General features: G+C 48.2%; 2 protein-coding genes across 13 annotated transcripts in view; one reads left to right on the top strand and one right to left on the bottom strand.

The window, feature by feature from the left end:
• The first annotated feature begins 171 nt into the window (after positions 1–171).
• FAXDC2 (fatty acid hydroxylase domain containing 2) lies at positions 172–14677 on the top strand. Of its 8 annotated transcripts, none has more exons than XM_085073801.1 (12): positions 172–336; positions 3483–3765; positions 3873–4004; positions 6626–6691; positions 7792–7839; positions 10112–10203; positions 10306–10403; positions 11119–11240; positions 11558–11763; positions 12672–12777; positions 13191–13357; positions 14281–14677. In XM_085073801.1, exons 5-12 carry the CDS (start codon positions 7792–7794, stop codon positions 14435–14437), a joined length of 996 nt encoding a protein of 331 aa, XP_084929927.1. In that variant the 5' UTR covers positions 172–336; positions 3483–3765; positions 3873–4004; positions 6626–6691; the 3' UTR covers positions 14438–14677. The 8 variants fall into 8 exon arrangements, with proteins under 8 accessions (XP_084929927.1, XP_084929934.1, XP_084929933.1 ...); XM_085073806.1 differs by lacking the exon at positions 172–336 and adding an exon at positions 437–2675 and having other exon boundaries at positions 3893–4004; XM_085073804.1 differs by lacking the exon at positions 172–336 and adding an exon at positions 437–2675 and having other exon boundaries at positions 3884–4004.
• Positions 14678–15597: 920 nt separating this feature from the next.
• The window catches only part of LARP1 (La ribonucleoprotein 1, translational regulator), a 44225-nt gene continuing 35048 nt past the window's right edge, over positions 15598–24774 (bottom strand). For all 5 annotated transcript variants that reach the window (XM_085073795.1, XM_085073796.1, XM_085073798.1 and 2 more), the window contains 8 exons: positions 24403–24526; positions 23777–23982; positions 23575–23681; positions 23085–23236; positions 22692–22836; positions 22404–22513; positions 21782–21909; positions 15598–21219 (listed from right to left, as the gene is read on the bottom strand). In XM_085073795.1, the coding sequence (XP_084929921.1) occupies positions 20998–21219; positions 21782–21909; positions 22404–22513; positions 22692–22836; positions 23085–23236; positions 23575–23681; positions 23777–23982; positions 24403–24526 (1194 nt within the window). In that variant the 3' untranslated portion in view covers positions 15598–20997. The remainder of the gene's footprint in view (positions 21220–21781; positions 21910–22403; positions 22514–22691; positions 22837–23084; positions 23237–23574; positions 23682–23776; positions 23983–24402; positions 24527–24774) is intronic.

Raw genomic sequence — 24774 nt, 5'->3', positions numbered from 1 at the left:
CGCGGCCGCGGCGCCGGTACTGCGCATGCGCCGAGCCCTGGCAGACTGGCGTTTCTCCTCTTTCTGCCCCCCCCGCAGTGCCGCTAATGGGCTCGCCCGGGCTCCCCGCGCTGCCAGCGGCGGGCGCGTCCAAACTCCGCGGGCGGGGGGGAGGGATGAGGGAGGTGGATGCCTTGGCTCCCTTCGGGAGCAGGCGCCATAACGCCCACCGGGCCGGGGTGGGCTCCCGGCATGGGGAGCGCCCAGCGCCCCGAGCCCGCGGGACACGGGCTGCGCCGGGCCCTGGCGGAGCGTCCCCGCAAGAAGCAGCGGCCGCCCCTCCCTCACCGAGGGGAGGTGAGGGGGTCCCGGGTCGGGGTGAGGCCCGAGCCCCCCGGGCTGCCAGGCCGCGGCGCGCAGGGTGGGACTGGGATGAGGGATTGTTTGCCAGGGGGATTTGCTAAGGCCCGCAGAGCAAACCGCTGCTGCCTGGCTCGCGTTGCTCCTGCGGTGTAGTGCGTATCAAGCTCTTTAATTGAGCCAGTTCTGCTTCTCCTGCAGGAGCTTAGAAGTCATTTGTGTTCCTACTACACCTGCAGACCTTTAGTCTGGCTTCTCCTGTTCCAGGAATGGAATTTAAATTACGTTAGCAACAGAAGGTTGTAGCTGGTAAAGCAGCATAATCTAACTGCTTGGGTGGCACGGCTGCCAGCACTTACTCTGCTGGCTGATGCTGATGGCAGATAGGCAGTTCGTTTGGAACCTTGTCTACGAATTAATCGTAGATAGTATTCCTTTCTTGTAGACTGCTTTCCTTCTGGACAGGGTTGCATCTGTTTAAAAATACGTATGTGTCTACATATATATATACATATATATATGTTCTGGTGCTGCTTTATTTACCCACCATGGTAGTCTTTTCCCTCCCTGAATCTTAGCTACTTGCCCAGCATTTTTATGGTAATATCTGGAAGACCAAATTTTGGTGTCTTTCACATGTCAGACATCGTTGAGTGTCTCAGGTTTAATGTCCATGCCTCAGCAGAAATTTTAACTTCAGAAAAGAAGGGTTTTTAAGTGCTGCTCCGGCAAGTGACCTTGGTGCTGTCAGCATCTTTATCATCTCATTACTGAGCGTTATTTTGATTCAAAGTTTATCTTCAGAAATGATAGAGAGTTATCGTTTTGCCTGAGCTCTGCAGTTTCTGGCATTGCGTAATTTATGCAACGTGCAATATGCTACATTGGCAGAAAGTAATCACCTTTCTTCCTGTGGTCACTTGAGTGTGGGATTTTGTGCAAGGAAATTTATATTGTTACCAGGTAAATTCAGCAGGCTGGATTACAGCACCCTGTAAATATAAGGTTAGATTTTTATTTCCCGAAGGAGTTCAGAGTAATTTTTCTTGCTCGTAAAACCAGCGCTTGAAAGGATGTTGAATCCAGGGGAAAAGGGATGATGCATCTTCTCAGGCCACTATAAATATCTGTGCCTTGGTACTGTAATAAAAATGTGTTGCAGGCAATAATCACCTGTGATAAATTACACTTGCTGTGTTTAAAAATTTGTGTGTAAAAAAAGCTGCCCGAGGATGTCTGCAAGTGCTGGTGGGAAGAGCTTGAGACACATTTTGCTCAATGAGATCAGAATTTGTTTCTTCAAACATGACATGGCTAATAAAGATTCAGAATAGCTGGGAAAAGCACCGTGCTCTTTAAAAAAGTCCCATCATTTCTGTATTTGGAAGTTACCAAGTTGCCTCCAGCTCCAGCCCTCCAAAGCAGGTCTTGGAGTCCTCACACCCACACATAAATGTGTAGAGCTGCATTATAAAGTGGAATAAAAGTCTTTAGCTCAGCATTTTCACGTTGGACAGCTGGAGATGCATGTCCTGTAGTGCCTTTCCTTTAGAGCTTAGTCACAGCACCACAAGAAAACTTACTTGTGGGAATCCTGAGTTGTGAATTTACATTTTCCTCACCCTTCTGTTGTTCCACAGATGCTCCCAAAGCAACCACTGCAGTGCTAGGTGGTGGCACACATGCTGTGGCAGATGGTGAGAAATCTGGTTCAGAATGCAGGGAATTAGGCAGTGGGTGGGGTGTGCCAAATTCAGATTCCTCTGCAGCCTTAGAGGAACTATCACTATGGGCTTGTACAGTCCTGAAGAATACTTCATAGATTTTCCCATGATGTTCTTTTCAAATAGTGAAACAAACAGTGAATATTATAAAAACGGTGGGGCATGAACAAAGTTATTTTATGAAGTGTCTGATCAAAAACCTTTTTGCTGAGAAGAAATCAGACTTCTTGGATGGCTCAGCAAAGCATGCACCAGCATTGGAGTGTCTGTGGTGGAGACATCAGCACAGGGCAGCCAGCAAGCAGAAGCAGCTGTAAGATTAGTGACAACCTGTGCTAGACACAACATTGCAGCAGAAGATGAGTGGCATTTACAATCCTATGACTAATGTGCTGAGCTGTCCCTATGGATATGAATATTTCAGAGATCACACATGTTGGAATTGAGCAGCGGTTAAAAAGGAACACTGAGGTCTGAAGTTCAGTCTTACCACCTACTTTTAGCTGTTGGATGAGCAGCCCTCCCCCTGCAAGCCCAATTCCAAAGATCAGCTGAGGACGTTATCCTTATGGCACCCCTCTCTTGAGATGCTCATTTCCCCTTCCTCTGCACGTGAGTGAATAGTTTGAAGGAATCACATTCCTCCCTGTTGAGTCTGCTCTGTGTGATAAATACCAATTAGTAGCATCAGCTAAGAATTACAACTTCTGTCCCTACCAGGGAATACTTGGAATTAGGCAAGAGAAAGTGTGGATGGAAACAGTGTGTTAAATCCTGTTCACTCTTGCAGAGCTCTCTGCAGCTCCAGTTCTGCTGGCAAGAGATGTTACTGAGAGAGAACATGTGTTGCTTCACCTGTGAAGGGCAAACAAGGCTAACTGTGAGGCAGAGGTGATACTCCTTGTTTTTCCTCTTGTGGAAAAATAGATTTGGAAAGTTATGATAGTAACACCCTCAGTTCTCAGAGCTTAGCTCGTTATAGGGTACTATTTATAGGGTAAGTAACAGATTGGGGCCACATTTGCATAATAAAGACCAATGCTACTGTAAGTTACATCTTGCTCTCTGCAATTCATAATTACAGACTTCGTGGTCTGTAAACATCATGTTTAAAGACAACTGAGCCTAAGCACATGCTAACCTATATGTCTCTTCACCTTACCCATGGAAGCAAAGCCTGTAACTGGTCGAGGGCACTGTGTAGCAACAGATCTGGTGTAATTTTTAGACCTAGTACAACAGCGTGAAAACTGGACTGCTGGTTTTTGCCAAATTCCATAGTAACCCTTATTGCTTTTAACAAATACACCTTTGACCCATTCTGTTGCACTGGCAGTAGCTATTTTGTGCTCTAACCACAAGTTAGTGAATTACAAAAACTACTTATCTTTAGGATGTTGGTGGCTTTTTTATTCTCAGGTACAGCGATGAAAAACTTACCTGCAGAGATGTATTCCACGTGCTTAACTGAGTAACAGCGTGCACATACACACGGGGAACACTGCCAGCACTAACAGTGACATGGCACTGCCTTCACATGACTTGTCTGGGAGGGGACAGCCAGCTCCTGCTTGGAAACACACCCCCGTCACCCTTGCCTAAACCTTTATAAAGTTTCGACAGCAGTAGTGAAAAGTGAGGAGTTGAACTCTGGGCTCTGAATAGACACAAAGGACCTCTCCTAGGCTACCACCAGCAGGAGGTGAGCAAAGAATGGGCAGCCAGAGTTCAAGGGTGTAATAGCTTGAAAAGATACGATAGAAGCTTTGAGGAAGTCATTAAAAGGCAATGTCATGTGTCTGTGTGAAGTCCGTTGTCAGCTTTTCTAGGAACGGTGGTTGCCCTCAGATCCGTGCAGTGCTTGGTAGGACATCAAACACCACGTCTGGTCCTGTGTCTGTCCCCACAGAGTGGCTGATATGCAGCTGTTGAGGTGACCAGGTAAGTGGTCCTGTGTTTTTTGTTCTTTATGTTCTGTACTTCCATGGATAGTCACAGCCTTTGTTCTCCCAGGAGCGATTTTCAACTGTCAGTGCTTTATAAAGGTTGATTCCAGTGAAGTAAGATCTACAACAGAAGCTTCAGGCAGGAAGGCAGAAGGAATCCCAAGGAGCTGTGATGGGCAGCCAGTCCATCACGGCAGATGGAGCTATTATTGAGCTGCACCTGCCCTGCAGGTCTGTGCCTGGTGGCAGAAGGATGCAGTGCAGGGAGAAAGGCACCTGTGCTGCCTCAGCTTGGTGCTCTCTGGGCACCAGAAATGTAAGGGAACAGCAAAAGTGGAGCAGAAATAGTAATGCACATGTTGAAACAAATGTAAAAAATTCAGCAGGGATTTTTTTTCAGATTGAGATTATATTGGGCATTTTAAAATATGACTTAGACAAACTAGCTTTTTTCAGTACCTGAAGTGGAAAATTCAGTGAAAACAAAATCTGTGACTTAATGAACAGCTGTTGGGCGAATGAAGCTATACATTGAAATAATAATATTGAAAAATGTATTAGAAATCTTTTTTAACAAGTGTATGTTTCCCATTTAATGTCAAGAGACTGATCAGAAAAGCAATTAGTTTTACTTAAGGGTTGAGAATTTGGTTTGGATCTAATTTTGTGATAACTCTTTGAAATAACTGTAAAGGACCTTTTTTTAAACAGCACTAGTTCTAGCTGATATTTGGAAGTAGCTGCAGGCAGCTGAAGCTTTAGTGGTTGATTTGGGGCACTAAAATATGCCAACATGAGAGCAGTGCCAAGCAGCTGAATGGCTTTTTTGTTTGCTGAAGCAGCCATGGTTACATGAATGGTTTTTTAATGTATTTGGTGTATTCTGAAGCAGGAGAGACATTATGAAAAAAAAGGAGTAGGTAATGAGATGTTGGGGAAACCTACTCTATCCAAATTTATCTGGGTTTAAATAATGTAAAATTTTATCCTGAAATGTGGCATAAAAAAGCTAGTGTTCTGAACCAAAGAGTAAGCAGATGTGGCAGCTCTGTTTTGAACTGGAAATCTTTGCCCAAGCCAGCCTTCTGACATAAATTGATTATTTTAAAAAGAGTACTAGAAATGTGATCGTAATTTTAACTCTTTCCTAAATGCACAGAATGTGTGACTCAACCAAGTCATAGCCCCTTCTTATTCTAAAAACTCAAAGCAGAGTCACATTTTCCACAGTGCTCTGTTCTCTAGCTTTTCACAAGCAGAGGTGCAGCAGGTTTGAGTCAGCACTGCTGGATGGAGGAACCTCTGGAGCATCAGCCTTCCAGCTCAGTGAGGTTCCCCTTTTACACCTGCCTCTCCTACATCTGCTCTTGTCTGCTGTAAGGTCATCAGAGCAGAATAATCTCTTTAGCCACAGAAAACTATGGCCAGCACTATTTACTGTACTGTCCCAGCAGAATAATTGGATCTTTCTGTTTTCAGCTCCCCACTGGGTGGTTGTAAAGATAGGGATGTGCACAGCCAAAGGGCAAATAATAGGAGTTACAACCAGGAAAATTCCAAGGGGAAGAAAAATTACAGTGAAGGTTGTCAAATACTGGAACAGATTTCCCAGAGAAGCTGTGAAATCTCCCTCTGTGCAGACACTCAACTGTTCAGGGCTCTGAGCAACCTGTTAAGAAAGCTGGAATGGAGCAAAGCCTCAGAGGAATGGATTATTCAAGCCTGTCATATTTCAAGCATTAGTTGTGTTTTCTTAGAGACAGTGGGCACACCTGCTGTGAGAGGACCTGTGTGACGAGATGGGCATGTAGTGGATGTTAGGTAACAGATGTGATTAGAAGGTCTTTTAAAAATTAAGATAAGATCAATTTAAATTTGGCCTGTGGCACCTTACTTATGCTGTTCTGTTCAGGCTAGCAGGTTACTTTTTGTTGTTTCTTATGGGTATTCTTCATCAGATATATTAGAGTTCAAGTGTATTTTATCAATAAAGATGTGGTTGGCAAACAATATATGAGAGGAAAAGAAAGTCCCACAGACTGGCTCTGGTAGCTCACCAAGTCCAGTAGTGACGAGCTCTATGTCTGGGGAAAGACAAGAAGCCCTGGGACATTGCAGGGTCCCTAACACATTCTCATTTTAAGCAATAGCACCTTAGGGCACCTCTCACACTACCTTCTTTTGGCCCAGGGAGACAAAGTGAACTTGGGCTTGATTTCTTTTTGAGGACTGCTACCAAAGTTAGCATTTCCCACAGGAGTACATCCAGCCCTGTGTTGAAACACAGGGTTGGGAGTTGGCCTTGGGGTTTCAAGTTTCAGATCCCTTTTTGCCTTATTTTTCTTTTTTCCTCCTCAGAACTGTCTAACATCAGTTTCTTCCACTAAAGTGTGTAGTGTGGTGGGCTGGCCTTGCTCTTTTGTGTTTGTGAGTAAGCAGGAAGAAGCTGTCTAATTTTCCTGTCTTGTGCCCTTTAACCTGCATACTAACATGTAATGTAACAGCTGGGAACACCTGTAAATAAACACAGTTGTATTTGTAAGAACATACCCAGAAGGCTATAATTTCAAATCTAAACTGTAACCTCCTGGCTTATACAGAACTTCTTTTTGGCAGTTTATTCCTCCTTTCTGAAACGCCGCAAGAAGAGTACTCCCTAAGAGGCTTCCCGCCATCATCAAGGTAATAGAGTATCATCTTCCTAATGAGTAATTTTCCAAGTTTGTACCTTAGACAGGGACCTTTGTCCTTTAGGCAACAATTTGCCTGTGCTTGAATATTCTGCTGAGTAGCAAAACCAAAATGGATTAAATTCTGCAATCCTCTGTAAGCTGGCGATCATGTTATGAGAAGTTGTGTTTGTTCTTAAAGACCATGTGAAACCAAGAAAACATTAAGGAATGTTTTGTTAACTTTTGCTAATTATATTTGATGATAAGAGTGCAGAAATATAAAAACATCTACACAATAATCCCTAGGACAGCCAGAACATGGCCTGAAATACAGAACACTTCATGGCCATGGTTCTGGGGCAGTGAAGCCCCAGCAGCTACTTAAACCTTAAGTTTGGTCTATTTTTTTAATTTCTTTTAACAAAACCATCAACAAATGGTCAAGCCAGAACCAAATGCAGGGAGATTTATTATGAGCTGGCCACATGTCCATTTAGGACTTTAACCCTCTAAGTGACCATAGCAGGATGTGAAGCAAAGATGATTTTCTCACTTACCATGTTCTACTAAACAGTAACGCAGAGCTCCTCTGCCGTGTGAGTGAAGGCTGTGCGGCTCTACTGTTTTAATTCTCTGTGGCACAAACTCACTTTGTTTTCATTCCTGTTTGTGTAACTGCGTGTTGTCATTATGGAAGAACATATGTCCCACCTCATCATTTCCATACAGCCTGGGAAGGGCTGGAGTAGCTACTGGCTGAGCTATGTCTGGGCCAGATGAAGGGAGGCAGTCTTACCACAACACACGAGTGCCACAATCAGAAGCTTTGGGTTTGGCTATTCTCCCATTTTTCTTTGTTATCTTTGCATCCCTGTTAATCTTCCGGGGTGCTACTAACTCCTTAGGAAATAAGGGCATTTTTCTTCTCAATAACTCAGCTTTTCTCAATGGCCAACACATGAAGGATGGAGCAGGACTGAGCACAGAGAGTAAATATTTTACACTTTTGTCACTGAACTGCAAATGGAGGGGATTTGCTGTTGTCAGGCTCATGTTCTGTCACTCTCCAGCTGTACAAAGTTCACTAACTTAAATCACCTTTTATTCCAGATGGAAAGAAACTCTGGATATTCCTCCACTGCTGAGCTGCAGAAGCAGGTAAAGGCTTAAGGTCATTTTTAACGGAAGCATTATGCAGGTGCTTTGGAAAGCTGGATATGTTGAATCATCTTCTAAGAGAAGTGACAGACACATCCTCATTCCAAACATTTTAAAACAATTAGGAGCTCATCTCTTATCATTAAAGCAACATTTCCCCAGCATTTTTCCCTTCCAGTGGACTGCAGCTAGAGCAGCAAGTGGGGAAGGGCCTGTTATCTTTGTTTGCATGGCAATAACCCACAACAGTCCTCCATATCCAGAAGCTGTGCCACCTCACTGGGCCTGAGCTTCAAAGTGGTCCTGCTAAACATTTATTTCCCAGCTGATGTGCCCCAGTCTCTTTGCCTTGCCAGCAGTAACCCTGTTCTTCACTTAAGGAATTTGCCAACTTGTACAAGCACTTTAAGAGCAAGAACTCAAGCAATCAATGGAATTGGAAACTACTGTGCTGTAGCTGTTGGCATGAGGAGAAACAGGGTGTTAAGCACTTGGACTTGTTGAACAAGACTTTTTTTTTTCTGTGTGAACTTCTCTGCTTCTACATGTCATGTAATTATACTGTGTGGGATTCATGTCATCACTGCATCACATGCAATAAAAACACAGCCTCAAAACAAGACCGTTTCTAGCCAGAGGGCTTTTAAAATAGCTGAAGTGCTGAGCTTTAGCTCCTCTCTGTCCTGTCTCAAAGCACTACATGCACAGTGTCTGTGAGTGTTAGGAGTTACTAATGTTTGAAACTCTTTTGAGTTCTTCAGCTGGAGGGTGCTAAAGCAACTGAAACTTTATGCGGTCTAACTAAAAATTCTGACACTTGTAAGATAGAATTTGTATTTGGTATGCTTGCTCTTCATCCCAGGAGAAAAAGGATTTATAGAATAGAAGTCTTTTAATGAGTTCAGAGCTTTCTATAGCTTCTGTAACCTTTTTTTCTAAAGAACATCTAAGTGATGGTCCAGGGTCTAAAGATTAAGAAAGTCTTACATCAGCATACATGGGGCATAACATGGATGGAGCTGGAAGTATGAAACTGCTAAGAGAGCAAATCTCTGGTCCAGGATCCAGCAGGCACTATCTGAAGCTGCAGGAGAGGCTTTTGCCAGCCTGGCATTTGCAGTGCAGTACACCCAGCGATAACACTGGCAGCTGATTGCATTGCTCTCATGTAAACCCATGGAGTTCACAAACATCAAACTGTAGGGCAAGAGTCCTGTCAGTTACTTCCTCTCTCACTGCTTATTTGATTAAAAAAAAAAAAAAAAAAAGCAGGAGGTGATAGGAGGAAATGGTTAGTTGGTTGGTTGTTTAAATAGGGAATGTTTCAATGCTAATGAGCAACGTTCTGTCCTGGGACAAATAAATATTGCTCACAAGTCATGGTTCATATTTCATACTCTGTAGCTGGTATAGAATCTAAAAGCCATGTAAAGAGGATTCCTTTATATTGTATTGCCCTAAACCATCTGCATTTGGCATTTCTCAGAGCTGTCTCTCTTGTTAGTCCTCTCTGACAGGAGGTGAGCAGGACAGCAGCTATGAATCACACTGTTTTTACTCCAGTCTGTTTGTGCAGCAGAACACCACAGTGAAAAAACAGGAAGGACAGAGGAATGAAGAAGTTGGTTATCATACTGTATTGTTTTAGAATTGCATTAATTTTTAAAAAACATTTATATTGCAGATAAATGTAATTAATATTCACTCACGAGAACCACATTAATTGTGCTCCAGAACCAATTCCAACTAGGGCTATTCTAAAAGACAGGTCATTAATTATAAATTTGTTGTATATTTGCTAAACAACTTCATTTTGAATATTTAAATATTCAAATATATTGAATACTGCTTTTTGAATAGACTTATTCCTGTTAACCAGGTCATCTGAGCACAGCAGTTCTTGACTGCTGTGGGGAGAAAACACTGCATCCTGGGAGGGAGGAAACACTGAGGGAGGGAGGTGCTGAGATGGAGCACCATTCCTTATCTCAGGTGTTCCTTTCTCACTGCTCTGATTTATCCAGAAGCTCCTTGAATTGTAGCCCTCCAGCTACTGAGCAGCAGGCCAAATAAAAACAAAGAGGGAAAAAATCAGTGGTCCTTTCTCTCCCTTTAGTTATTCCAGAGGAATTCCACATCAGTTATGCATCAGGTCTCTGTAAGCATGGCTGATGGATGAGTGTTTGTGAAGCAAAACAGGTCATCATTTCAAATACCAAAAATGCCAGGGCAGCACACAGCAGCACGTGGTTACTCTTGTTGCTTCTCACAGGGAGAGAAGCTCTGGGATGCCTTGAAGATCAGTGCTTACGTCTTCAGCACAGGCCTGCTCATGTTCACTGCCATAGTGAACTCTGCTTCTTGGTAAGAATGTTCAAGCAAAGCAGCTTGAGGAGAAACTTTTCTGTGGAAAGGGGGAAATGTGGATGACAAGAGGATGGGCAACCAAGAACTCTTATCCCACAGGTTTATGCAGAATATAACTTTAGGCAATTTCTGGCAAACAGCATGGCTGAAGTTCTACGACTGGATGGAGGGAGATGAGTGGACAATCTTCTTCCTTGGTGAGTTTTAACAATGTTCCTCCGTAGGAGAAACCATCCATGCATTACATGTAGAAGTGGGACATGGGCATGCCTTCCTGAACTCACTAATCCTCCCACTGACAAGCACTGGCTTGGAAGCCACCCACAGCTGATGTGGGGCAGCTGTTCTGCTCCTGGATGGGGTCACCGTCAGACTCCTGTACAGATTAAAAATCTGATCTTTTTGCTGCTGCTGAAATGGCTTCCCTGTGAAGACACTTTGTTCCTGTGAGAACTGAATGTCTCAGTAGAACTAATTACTAAAAATGTAAGTAAAATTAGTGGATTTTACTCTTGCTGTAGCACCTGTAGAACTCTTTTCTGTGATTAGCAGCTGGTGGACAGAACTGGTAGGGTCCTTGCAGGATTCTAGAGATCAGCTTAACGTTATCCTACTTGCATTTAAAAGCAACAGAGACCTCCCAGCCACCTAGAAAAGCCTATTCATAGCTTCATGAAACATGTCATGTTTCAACCTCTGAGACATTGTCTGCTCTAACCACCTTCCCAGTCTTTAATCTTACCTGGATGTCAGAACTTACCATATTTTAAAGCATCCTGGGGCAGGGGACACACACTTGGCACATCTGGGTCCCAGCAAGGTCCTCTGGATACTATGCCAGTGTATTTTGTTTCTGATTTAGCCATAGCTCCCAATTCATTCACACATCTCTGCCCTTTCCTCATGCCACAGGGGCTGCATTGGTGCCTGCACTTGCTTTCTGGGGCTTCAATGGAATCCTTCTGGTGGCTGATATAACAGGAAAGCCAACTTTCATTACTCGCTATCGCATTCAGCTGGGCAAGAATGATCCTGTAAGTACTTCTTACTCTGCCTTTTCTGCTGGCTAAACACTTCCTGCAGTCTCTTAGGCCAGGAATGGGGAGAAGAACCTGTTATGCTTTTCTCTTGCAACCAGATAGGATTCCAGGAGGATCAAGCCAAGTCTTGTATACCCACTGCACGGAGGGAGGCAGATCATGTAATTAGGCTACTGATCAGATCTGCATTGACTGCTTGTTAAAGAGCTGATCCCAAAACCAACTGCCTACAAATCTTAAAGCTTTTCATCCTTCTGACTAAAACTGCATTGCTTCTTTCTTAGCCTCAAGTCCTGACTTCTCTTTTGCAGGTGGACACAAAGAAACTGCGCCAAGCCATCTACACAGCGCTGGGTAATCAGTTCTTTATCTCCTTGCCCATGCTTGTGGCCATGTTCCACATCATGCAGTGGTGGGGCAACACCTTCAGCAAGGAATTACCCACCTTCCAGTGGTTTCTTGTGGAGCTAAGCATTTTTACTGTAATAGAGGAAATTCTCTTCTATTATTCACACAGGTGAGCTGAGTACAGCAACAGGACTCTGATTTTGCTCCATGCCTTTAAGTTTATACTCATATCCTACAACTGCAATAATCCTAGTCTCCCTCTTCCACCAATCTTGTATTTATGTAGGAAAACTTACAGGTCCTGAAATCCACCCTTAAAATGTGAGGGCTTGGTGCTGCCAGTAACTGAAGTAAGCAAAAAATGGGTAGAATTATAAAGGTGGAACATCTTAAAAGCTAAGTAAGAAACAAAACTGGCAATTTTGCACAGAAGCTGTAATCCAGCATTCTTTGAAAAGAACAAGGTTTACTATGCTGAAAGAAAAAAATCTCAAGGGTCAGTGAGTGATCTCCTGTTCCCTTTTACAGCACCTATAAACCAGGGCCTGGCTCCCACTACTGCAGGATTTCCAAGCACTGACACCACCATTAGAGGACAGAACTAAAGGAATACAAAAGCCTGTGCAGAAGCAAGCAGAGCACTCTCAGAAATATATAGGTTTCCCTTTAGGACAAATGCATCCAAAAAATATAAACACCATTTTTTATGAAGGACCCATGGAACTGAAAATTCTGACTCTTTGACAGTTGCCAGTAGAAAAAGTCAAAACAGTGAGAGTATAAAGTGAGTCTTCCCTTAAGTAGTACTCCCAGATTTGAGTAAATCAGTCATTCAGGGACATTGATTTATGGGATTTATCTGGACTAAGTTTAACATCAGCCAGTGGACACATTAATTGAATAAGGGCTCAATACAAAGAGAGCAAAGGAAGCAAGGAGTCCTACACTCTAATTGCCAGCTGCTCTGAAATCTTTAAGTTAGAAGAGACACAAGCAAGTTCCCTGCAGAAATTCTGTGTTCTGTTACTCCTTTCTTGCAGAGCTCAAAACCTGCCTTTCTCTGTTTGCTCTACCTAGGCTTGCTCACCACCCAGTCCTGTATAAGCACATTCACAAGAAGCACCACGAGTGGACAGCCCCCATCGGTGTGGTCTCCATTTATGCTCACCCAATAGAGCACATAGTAAGTGGATTCTCCCATGGTCACCCTCCAGCTGCTGTGTGGAGTGTGATTTCCATGGGATGAGGTGGAGTGCTAAGAGAAGCAAATGTGCCCTTAGAGGCTTCTTCCTTAGGAAGAGGAAGCTGAGCTGCATTGCCAAGAAGCTTGGCTCTAGGAGGGTTGCAATAATTGTTTATACTGGACTCCAGCAGCTTCCAGAGAACAGATCCAAGGGTTTCCAGTTAGTAGAACCCTCTTACCTCTATTATTACTTTTTGAATTCTTATGTAACTTTAGCAAGGAATTTGAGAGGGATCTTCCCTTTACACTGCACAAAAATAGTGTGATGGATCACCAGGTGACACAATTCAGCTCCTAGAGGAGAGTCTGTTTGCTGTGGACCCAATAATGAGGTAATTTCTTCTCATTTCCAGGTCTCCAACACCCTGCCTGTCATGACTGGTCCAATGATCATGGGATCTCATATTGTTTCAATCTCAGTGTGGTTCTCCCTTGCTCTTGTAACAACAAGCATTTCTCACTGTGGATACCACCTGCCTTTCCTGCCATCTCCAGAGTTCCACGACTTCCACCACCTCAAGTATGTCTGGGTACTGCTCAGCTTCCCGTTCTCCTGCCTCTCCTGCCTGCACCCTGACACCAAACAGGAAAAGCTCCTTTCTGAGGGTCAAGTGGGTTTGCCCAACTCATGCACAAGCAGAGCAGCTCTCTAGTTCACCTGAGTGCAGGCTGAATGCTGCCAGTTCTAACAGCACTTAAACTGTAAATGAGATCGGGATTTGAAGGGATTCCAGCCCTGGTACAGACAGTTCTCTGCAAGGCTCCTCCTAGAAGTTTAGAAGGCACTGTGTGATCTAAAGACAGAGCAAGGGCAAGTCACACAGGTGAAATAAGCATGCAGGGAGCCTGCCTATCCCTCTCCCACTGGGATTAGTAACACTGATCAGATTACACTTTGCCCAGACAATCACCATTAACCCTTCCTGGCAGATTCTCCTGTGCTGGACAGAGAGCAGTTGCAGCAGGCTGATCAAGGATACACACCTTGGGAGAGAGATTCCCCTCTCCCAGTGAGCACTAGATTCAGACATACTCTCCAGGAAAGTCTGCCCCTCCTGCAGAACCAGCCCAGGGGACAGTTCACTCACAGGCCAGGACGTGGATCACTGCAGAGCTGAGACACCCTGGCTGGAACAGCTGTGCCAGCTGGAAGCACATCTGCTCCATATCCCAGGACAGCCAGGTCTTGAGAACACATGGGCATGATAACATGGCTGTACAATAATCCCACAGCTCTGAGGTGCTCAGGAGAAAACATTTCTGGGTAATGATGGCACCAGAGAGAAGCTGCCCAAGGTTCACCCACGCTTTGACAGAGCTGCGAGGGAGAGTGGTGCAGGGGCAGAAATCACATGGACAGATTATCAGGGCTCAGAAAGGAATGGAAAGAGGAAGGGCAAGGTAACCTCAGTAACTTCAGTGATGTTTATCTCTGGTTCCCAGGTTCAACCAGTGCTATGGAGTGCTGGGAGTGCTGGATTATCTGCACGGCACGGACAGAATGTTCAGACAAACCAAAGCCTTCGAGAGACACAAGGTCCTGCTCGGCCTCACGCCGCTCTCCGAAAGCATCCCTGAGCCACCCAAGAGAGCTGAGTGAACCAGCCAGCAGCTCCTGCCCAGCCTGGTGATGAGCAGAGTGAGAGACAGTGATTTATGCCAAATAGTATTTCAACTGGGAAACAAATTAATTGTCCACGCATAACAAAATATGAAGCTTAAGTTAAATATGCTGCTTGAAATGACTGCACTTTTGCTGCTATTTTTATCTACCTAAGACACATACAAAACAACCTGCTCTAGAAATCTATTTTTAAACAAAATTTAATTTTAAACAAAATGTAATTTTTGCTCCTCATTTACTTGCACTGTCCCCTGGTTCCAGCTGCCTGTGTTTGAGCCAGGTGTGTTCTGGGCCACGTGGCTCACGGTTCTCATTATTGAGGTTTTAGCACCACTTTCCACAGGTGGTAATTGGGCCTCTCTCTATAGATCTACTCACTCTAAAGAGACATCACTCTATCTACACGTGATACAATTAAAACCAGTGTTTGTGACTCAGAGCACCTGGGATATAGGATGCAACCCCGTGGAAAATCACTGGGGTCACAGCTTTAGAAACACTCCCCTGCAATGAGGGCCTGACTTCCCTTGAGCAGTTGTTTTGCATGGGAGGTCAGTGCAGGACTGAACTGGGGCTGCCACAGCCTCAGCACTGCTCCACAGATAGCTGTAAACAAAGTTTCTCCTCATGGGACATGGAAGGAGAGCTGGGAGCTGATGTACTCTGTGGCATCACCTCCTCCTGCTGAGCCTCCCCTCACTCAAGACACAGCCAAAACTCTGATAAATTAAGGAAAGAGCTTTTCCTAGGAAAGCAGAGTCCCTGCTGTCCTGAGCAGTGTGCAGATTAGGGAAACCCTTTAAGAAAGGACCCAAGAAAGCAGCCTCCAGAGCAATATGCACATCCCCAAGAACCTACAAACCATCCGAGACATACTGTGAATTCAAGTCTCAATCCTGCCTGGAACAAAACCACCACATCTCTCACCAGTGCTAGAGCCCCTTGAGCAACAGGCACACAGGGCTGACCTGAGCTGCACTGACCAGGGGTCAGCCCAGCTCTACCTGTGGAACCCAAGTCCCTTTCCCTGCTCCTCTCCAGTCCCTACAGCTGCATCAGGATGAACCCACACTCCAGTGACCCACCTGCAGCTCCCTGGGGAATGCAAGTCAGCAGAACAGAAAACCCAGGCAGCATTGTCTTTTGAAGTTTTTATTTTTATACATTTTTTTTGTATTAAAAAGGAAAAAGCATAATTACCACAAATTACAAAGGACTAAAGCATTACTAGAATAATGAATCACATCAGCCTAGAAAGCAGATACTCTGAATAATATTAATGTTATAATACAAGCTCTCATTCAAGTATTTTACATTTTTCTCTTTTCCTTTTATACGTGATGATGATCCTAGCACATGGGTCAAAGATTATGTACTATTGACAGAGATGGATCATGTACAGCGGGCCGTATTAACAAGATTTTCCTCCCAAGTGATACATGGTCTGTGATGAGTCATTTTAAGTTTGTCTCTACTATAAATGCAGCTGAAGAAGGTTGCACACACTCTCTAGTTTTGGGAAACAGAAGGCTGAAGTTGGACACACAGGGTTTGAGAAGGGCCAGCACATCAAACCATCACCCCTTTAGCTCCAGGCGAGTGAACAGAAGGCTGCACTCGCTGGGATGCAGCTCAGCGAGTGTCTCTGAGCCACAGATCCAAAGGTTTCCAACCCCAATGGGACCAGGACAGGCTGGGGGGGAAGACAGGAGCAGGGCTGCACCAGGGAGGCTTGAGGGAGCAAGTGGTGCCAAGCATGCCCTCCCACGAGGGACACCACAGGCAAAGCCACCCCGGTGCAGGGCTGACACCTGGGGAGAGAGCAGGGGGACAGCGTGGGGAGCTGGAGGGACCCCAACACGCTCCACAGGGGCCAGCTTGACCCAGGGCACTCCCTGCTCCTCTGGAGCTTCCCACCGAGGGGATGTGCTTGTCACAGATACATCGGTCCTATGTTCAAGTGTCTGCAGAAAGTGAAACTGTAAACTACTCCTGGAAATGCTGCCCTCCAGCCACCCCACTCCATGCCACCGAGATGAACATTTGCTTAGGAAAAAAAAAAGTAAAAGAATTTTTTTTTTATCTGTTACCTGTATTGAAAACTTTAAAAAAAGTCAGTGAGGCATTTAACATCAAGTGTAGCAATCCTCTCAAGAAGAGCCCAGCATCCATTTCAAACAGTGACAAGTGACATAACCAGCCTCAGAGTAGACAGGAGACAATAAGCATTGCAAACACAGCTTGCTACATTTACAGTTTTCTTTTTTTTTTTCCTTTTGATAAAGTAACTGGAAAGGCATTAACAGCTACAAGGCCCCCTCTGCACTGCCATGTGGAACGTGGCAGGACACTGAGGATAAACACATCAGTTTGTTACAGTACAACGACCAGTCCCGAGCAGGTGCCAAAACTCAAGGGACCCAAGGGCTACAGTGAGAAGTCAAAGTCACCATCAGGGGTGCCAGGGGGGCAGCAGAAGAGAGATGGACAGGCAAAAACCGAGCAGCAGCATCATTACTTTTTTATTTTTTCCCAAGTAAGCACGGCAAAGCAACAAAGCCTCCTCAGAAACACAGCTTCTACCTCCACTCTGACCCCACACCAAAGCTCTGTACCTGTCGCAGCCATCTGCATTCCAAAGCCAAGCTGACCTTGGCAAGGAGCCCTAAGCTCTAGCAGCCTGGAGGACCTCCTGAGAAGAGGGGCAGGATGGGGAATGGTCCCCTCACTCAGCCTTCCTCAGCCTTTCCAAAAGCAGCTGGGACTCTCCCCAGGCTGTGCAAGTGGCTGGACATCAGCACCAACAGCCCTCTCAGGCTGTGGAATGGTCAATGCTCACAGGAGCACATGTGCAACCACTCAGTCCTCTGAAATGAAAAAAAGCACAACACGTGGTAGAGGTGAAGCATCCAACTAAAAGCAAGGCCTAACACCCTCCTCTGCAGAAGAGCAAGAGCTTCCTGAAATGCAAACCCCTCTGGACAGCTGTCCCTTCATCCAGTGGGGACACGAGCTGTGTGTGACACCTCCTGCATGCAGTGGCAGCCTCGCTGCAGCTGGTCCTACCCAGCAAGGCACGGATCACACACCCGGGGAGCTCCCTGCCCTCTGCCAGCACCCACCATGGCACAGAGCAGGAGGGCACAGCTCTGAGTTCCCTTCATCTGGTGGAAGACAGGTGTGAACAAGCAACAGCTGCCTCAGGCTGTCATGTCCATCTTGCCTTTGCTCTGTCCTGCCCACTGCTGTCACAGAGACAGCAAAACAAAGCACACAGCCCCCAGACCTGGAGGGCACTGGGATTGCTCTTCTGACCCACCTTCCCCTGGGTGAACAAACTTAGGTGACAAACCACCGACTTGGCAGAGGGGGAAGGGAAAACTCTTCCATGCCAAGATTACAGCCTCAGGATCAGAGATTAAAAATTATTTAAAATCAACTCATATTTTTGGGAATTCTCTAGAATACCTCTTCTACCACCCAAGCAATTCCACAGTCTGCTCCACAAGCAACAACTCCATAGCAGCAGCTCATCCCTCCCCATTTCCTATTACATTTGTTGCTAAGACGCAGACAACTGGATTTCAAGAGAGAACACTCGCCAACAAAAGGAGCACAGACACAGCAGCAAGGATCACCTGTGGCACATCCAGACCCGCCTCCACTTGCAGACAACCAGCAACACAGCTACAATGTCCTTGATCGACACTCCAGCCTCCTCCTTCTCAAATCAGGGACAAACCCGCCTATATCTGTAACCTCAGAGATCTGACTCCAGCTCACAAGAGGGGAAATCCAGAGATAACAGTCACGGCCGCAGCACTGTACAAGTGTTACTTTTGCCCATCTTGCGCAGTTCCCACCCCACAACCCCAGAGCACTGCTGCCACAACGGAGCATCCATGGCTTCAGATGGGCTTGCCTGCTGCAATCAGGCCTGTAAACAGTACCAGCTGCAGGGTGACATGGCAGGGGTGGATGGACCAGGGCAGGATCACACCACCAGGAAACAGCCATGTAGCAGCTTCCCAGCCTCTCAAACCCAGCTGTGCTTTCAACTCTAGCAGCAGTTCGTGAAGCCACTCCACTCGGACCAGCCCACCCGCCCCCACCAAGGCAGCATCCTGGAGGCAGTGTCAGTCTGGGAAGTGATGACCTCAGCCAGGGCCCCACTAACACCCACAGCCACTGCAGATGGACAGCTTGGCCGTGCTCCCTCTCTTGCTCCTGCTCTCTGGTCCTGGGTGCTCTCACCCACCCTGCAGGCACACAGGGACAGCCCTGAGAGATGATGACTCCTCTCAGCTGAGGTGCAGCTCTGGGTCAACTCAGTCCCTCGGAAAACACTGTTCGGTACCAGCTTGTGGCTTTGCAGACAGGGCAATGCAATGAGCTGCACCTTTGGAGTGGTGCATCACATGCCTACAGGAGTACAGCTCGGGAACTCACAGGGATGGAGCCCCAGAGCCACAGCCAAGCCAGGCACCCCAGGGACCCAGCAGGAGCACGGTGGCAGCAGCAAGGCAAGTGGGTCTGGTTGGAAAGGAACACGACTTTCCAGTGCTATCTCTGGACCATCTCCAGAGGTAGCACTGGACATCTCAGAGATCTCACATCTGACACATGCCCCTCACAAAGGATCCACCTCACAGCCTGGGGAGAGTTTGCCTGCCAAAGCCCACCCAGTGCTGGGTGTAAGAAGGATCAATCAAGTAAATGCCACAGCAGCTCTGCAGTCACCCCCTGCCTCAGCACAGTAAGGAGCTACATGGTGTCATCTCAGCCCTTGGAAATGCACAGGGACTGTGCCCTGAGTGGGAGACTCCATGCAGCCACCTGCCACAACACAAAACACAAGGAAACCCAGGCGAGAGCTCTCCTGTGCCAGGCAGGTCTCCTCGCCCCACACAAGTCCCACCAGCAGCCCCAAGGCAGTGACTGCTGGGGGACAGATCTCCCACACTCCCTGCCAGGCTACAGCAGAAGCAGCCCTCACTCACAGCCAGTCCCCATCCCCCCAGCTGCTGTGACAATCTCCCTGCTCACTCCCCAGCCACGCTGGAAGCACAGACAGGAGCAGAGCCATCTCCTGCCCAGAGAGGGCTGGGGGTGTGAGCAAGGCCAGGACAGGTACAGTCGCTGTCGTGGGGACAAGGCTGCCATGGTACAAACACAGCGGAGCGGCTTCCACTACTGTGTGAGCACAAGTCTTGGATTTGACTGCCCTCAGCACCTTCCCCAGGAGACTCAGGCCTGGCAGGGAGGCTCCGTGACGGGGAGGCATCCGAGCGAGCTGCGGGGTCAGAGGAAAGGCCGCAGGGAAGATCAGCTCGGCAGCAATGCCGTGAGGAGTCTCTGGGCCTGGGGGGAGCCAAGAGCCCAGTGCACCCCAGGGTGCAGGAAGCCAACGAGCCTCCCCGGTCCAGCTCCACCATAAGGCAACTTTTTTTTGTGTGTTTTTGGGGTTTTTTTGTTTGTTTTTTTTTCTTTTTTTTTCTTCAGTATTATTTCCAAGGAAGAAAGCAAAGGGAGATGTGTCTTTTTTTTAAAGAGTTTTTCTGTTGTTGTTTTAGAGGGGCTTGTGGGGCTTTTTTTGTTATTTCATTTTTTCCAAGGGAAAAGGAAGAGAAAAGCTCCTTCAGCAAAGTCCTGTCTTTGCATGCGATGGGCATTCCTGGGGCAGCGGGTGCACCATCCAACACAGGCTCGAGTCCAGGTGCCTGCCAGCCTCCCAACCAGCCATCCTCGCAGGAAGGAGTCACAACAAGCCTATCCTTGGCAAAAGGTCCTTTGGTTGACTTCCAAATTGTCCGTGACGGAAGGGAGAGGTGGACAGAGGGAGAGCCAGACCCTCGGGAAGGTGAAGACGTTGGGGAGACAGGAGCGGGAGAAGGAACAGGGCGATGCTCCTGTCGCGGAGTTCGGTGTCGGAGAGGCACCGCCGGACGTGGAATGGGAGACACCAGCCGGGTCATGGAGGTCAGAGGCTCCGCAGCATCGTCACACGCTGTGGCTTCGGCCCCCCACTGGGGAACCTCGCTCCTCCGAGCTTCCTGAGCGGCTGCCCCGCGATCCGAGGGGGGACACACAGGGGACTTGTTGGGGCCACACAGAGCAGACTTGTTTTGGTAAATCCAGACGAACTTCTAGCAATAATTTAAAACTTGATATATATATATAATAATAAAAAAATCTCCCCTTTCCAACCCAGCCAGAACACATTTTTTTTTGAAGAGACACTAAGACATGAGTGTGTGCACAGGAGGAGAGGGAAGGGAAAGGGTGGGTCTGCTGGGAGCGGGTCTGGCTCTGGTCAGGGTAGTAATAGCAAAATGGTGTTTTGGATGCAGATCGTCTTTGCTTTCCAGCCACAAGAGAAGAAAATCGTGTGCGTTGAAGTTTCTCCCAAGCAGCCAATTCCTGGGAACCCACCTTCCAGCTCCCTTCCTGTCCCACCCCCTCATGTCTGCCCTTCTCCGAGCCAGTCTCCCACCAACCCACCCCACCCCCCGCAGGAAGCAGACGCTGCAGCCTCTCTACTTCCCCACTGTCTGCGACTCTGCAGCTGATGGCGCAGGGGATTGCTGGCTCAGGTTTTTGGCATCCTCTTGTGCAGGCTGGCTGGGTGAGGCGTGGGCTTGGCTGGATGGGCACTGGCTGACCGTTTTGCTGGAAGACTGGGATGGGTAGCGCTTCCTGCCATCTCCCCCTGACGTCGTAGGGTATCTCTTGTGTCCACCTTCCTCCCCCATGGGTGGCTGGAAGAGAAGCACCCCAGTATCAGCACAGCCTCCTCCAAATGCAGGTGCCATCCCCTGGGATCAGGAAACAGCCTTCCTGCAACCCTCCAATTGCAACTTCTCTCCCTGACCCACGAAGAACACATGTATTCACCACAAGCACTCAGCTGCCCTTCTGTCCAAATTTCCTGCTGACAGATTTGACAAAAGACTGACTGACTTCCAAACTGAGCACAATGGTAACAACTTGCTCTTAGTCACCTGCTTCCCACACAAGGGCACGGTTCAGAAGTTTGGGAGCCAAAGCTTCACACAATGCTGGCTCTACTCAAACCATCAACGCTCCCTTTCCTCCTCCTTCCTCACCTCATCAGGCTCACCCAGCTCCCTTATCCCGCACTGAGTGGATTTGCCATATTCCAACCCTGCAGCTTGTTCAAGCCTGGCTGCAATGACAGGGAGTGACAGTAGATGTCACTGCTCCCCCTCCTGCCACCACTTGGGGACCCCCAAAACCCTCCATCCTCAGAGGGCTGTTGGCAGGGGCCATCGGCGTGGTGCAGGCATTGTGTCTACTCACGTCTACTCGGAAGTCCTCGAGGCGCTTGAACTTGCTGAGGTATTCTTGCAGTTTGCTGTTAATGTCCAGATTTTTGGCTTTGGAATATTTTAAGAAGGCCCAGAACTTTTCCAGCCCATAGAGCTGCCCTGGAGGGAGCAGAAAAAACCAATCCAGATGTCAGCAAGACAAAAACCAAACAAGGTATCAGACACCTTTCCTCCAGGCTTCCCCACAAACCCTGCCTGTCCTGCTGGTGGGGACAACCTGGGCAAGATGGAAAACCTGGAGGGAAGCAACCTACATCAGTGCTGGACAGCCCCCTTGACTTGGGATGTCCCCAGGCTCAGCAGACTTGGTGGTGACAAGGCTCAGCCACTGCAGGGCCTTGAGCAACCCTACAGGAAATTGTGCCTCTACAGGAATGCTTTGGGAGAGCTGCAGCTTCCCACTGCCGTCCTCCAACCCCCAGCAATCTTGAGGATGGTCAGGATCCACTCAACCCTCTCCTGTGAAATGAGCAACAGGACATCCCAGTTCCCCAACAGCACTAAGTGGCTTCCCCAAAAGGATGAGAAGAGGGGCAGCCATGCAGCTGAGCCACATCACTGCCAATGCCAGGGAGGCCAAAGCAGGCACCTACCAGCTTCATAATCCTTGATGGTCTCTTCTTGGAAGTCCTTAAATATGTCTGGCCGGAATTTCTTCTCCAGCCCATAGCTGTAGTATCTGAAAAGGCACTCCAGACCGTACCTGGGAACAGAGCAGTACGTGGGGCTCAGATGCTGGGGGACACAACAGGGCACCAGCAGGTGACTGAGAGCAACCCCAGACCCACCTTCAAGCAAGGCAGAGGCACTGCCTTAATTTGCTGTGAGGCCTGAAAAAGGCCAAACCCATAGAAAAGGCCACTCTGTCACTCTTCTCTTACCTGTATCCCTCCTTCCCATCCTCCACCGCCAGTTGCTTGAACTCCTCGTACATTTTCTTGTTGAAGTGATCTCGGAGGAAGAAGGACCAGAACCGGAAAAGCGTGTTCATCTCCTGGGACTGACCAATGCCCAGTCGTTTCCGCTCTGTTTTAGGAAAAAGGGATAATTACGAGGCGGATCCTCTCTCAGGGAGTCAGGGGCTCATGGGCAGGAGGGCCCTGTGATGACACCCAGCCCCAGCACTGGACACTCTGAGCACAGCCCACGCTCCCCAAGAACCATGGGGACACACCAGCTGCCAGCAGGGCTGTCCTGGAGGGCCCTGCCATGTTCCTGTCCCCAGCACAGCAGGGCACAGACACCCTGTCCCACCCTCAGTGCAGTGTCCCTACCGTTAAGGCAGCGCCGCCGGTACTTGTGGTAGACGTGTTGTGTGAAGCCGTTCTCCTTGAGCAGCTCGTGTGAGGGATGCTGGAACTTGGGCAGGGACTGCGGGGTGCAGCCGTAGCTCCCGACGGCCGGGGTTCCCTCCGAGGGGCTGGAGCTGAGTGTGAGAGACTCCTGTCAACACCCTTGCTTGGCATCACCCGGCAGAGCAGGGTCACACTCCATCCCACCTGTCTGCTGGTCTCACCCACACCCTGTGCCTACCCTGGGTTTGGGACATGAGCCATGGAGCAGCCTACTAGAAAGGGAACCAAAGTTTCTAACCAAGTCTCATCTTGCTATTCTCCAGTTCTCCAGATTTCGCCCAAGCCTTTCCAATCACCTACCATGAGACCTCCCCTGCAAGACCAGATGCTGCCTTTCCCCTTCCTTCCCACACTCCCTCCTTTTCCCATTTCTGCCTCCTCCACGATCCCACACGCCTGTCTCTGGTACCTGATGGAGGCAGTTCGGGGCCTGTGCTCCCGAGAGTCCATAACCCAGCCCACGTGGCACTCCATCGGAGGGTTCGAACTGTGCCTCGTCTTCCTCTTCCGCGGAGTCTGCAAGACACAGTGCATCACAGATGTGCTCCCTTCCTCCCAAGACCCCAGCTGGGACACCCCAGCTCCCGTCCCCCAGCCCAGCCAGCTCCTACCTTGGCATCTATCGTCCTGCCCTCCTTCACCACGGGGTAGAAGCGGGGCGTCTGTGTTGGGTCCTTGAGCTGAGGCGTGCGTGGGGTGCGGGGGGTCCTGGCGTTGCGGTAGTTGGGTGATTCTGGGACAGTCGTAGGCAGAGAGCGGGCGATGGTGGAAGGCTCAGGGACTCCAAAGAGCTTGTTGGCCAAAGCGTCTGTAGGTACTGCAGGGAGAAACCCCCGCCCTGTGTCAGCCTGGGCCCTGGGCACCAGTGCCATCCACAAAGGGGAAGCAGCAGGGATAGGAATGCAGGGACACATCCCCTCTCCCACACAAGCAGCTTCAAATCCAGTTTGGCCAAAACACCCACATCTTAGCAGCAGATGAAAAGACTGAGCTTCCCATAAGGTATCTGCTTCCTAGCAGTCAACAGCAGCAACAAATCCCCTGTCCCCAAGGACAGGGCACTGGTGTCACATAGGAAAACAGGAAAGATCCAACTCAGAACATTCTGTGAACTAGATAATCCACCACACCAATGACCCCAGTTCCTTCTCCCCAGCTGCTACCCAACCTCCGAGAACCTCTCAGCATGAGGAGCAGAGACAGATTTGGTCCCACCCATTCATGCCCCATCTCTTACCTTGCTGGAACCTGGGGGGACCAGGAGGGACTTCCTGGTTTGGATCCACGGGGGGCTCTGGGGTCAGGGTGTCAAACTGCTCCCTGCTGATCATATTCACCTTCTTGAAGTTCTCCACCTCTTGCTGCATTGGAGGAGGAAGATGGTGAAGAAACCACTCACCCCATCACAACCATGGTTCTGCTTGTGCAACAACCACAACACTGGGCCCTGACTGTAGTCACAGGGCTGGGGCTGCCCAGAGGGCACCAGCTGCACAGGGCCAGGAAGGGGAGAGGCAGCAGACAGAAAACTGGCCACTGCACAGGCCAGGTCTGAGCCACTTGCTGCTGCCAGGCTTTCAGGGATCCCACAAGGCAGCTTCACTAGCCA

This window comes from Lichenostomus cassidix, chromosome 13 (genome assembly GCF_008360975.1).
Source record: "Lichenostomus cassidix isolate B80296 chromosome 13, HeHo_3.0, whole genome shotgun sequence".
Lineage (NCBI taxonomy): Eukaryota > Metazoa > Chordata > Aves > Passeriformes > Meliphagidae > Lichenostomus > Lichenostomus cassidix.
This window is presented reverse-complemented; position numbering and strand designations above follow the sequence as displayed.

Bases quoted from the DNA above. Each gene is read 5' to 3' on its own strand.
- FAXDC2 (XM_085073808.1), top strand. From the start codon at position 7,792: ATGGAAAGAAACTCTGGATATTCCTCCACTGCTGAGCTGCAGAAGCAG. The intron at 11,241-11,557 runs GTAAGTACTTCT...TCTCTTTTGCAG, and splicing joins AGCTGGGCAAGAATGATCCT to GTGGACACAAAGAAACTGCG. The intron at 12,778-13,190 runs GTAAGTGGATTC...TCTCATTTCCAG, and splicing joins CTCACCCAATAGAGCACATA to GTCTCCAACACCCTGCCTGT.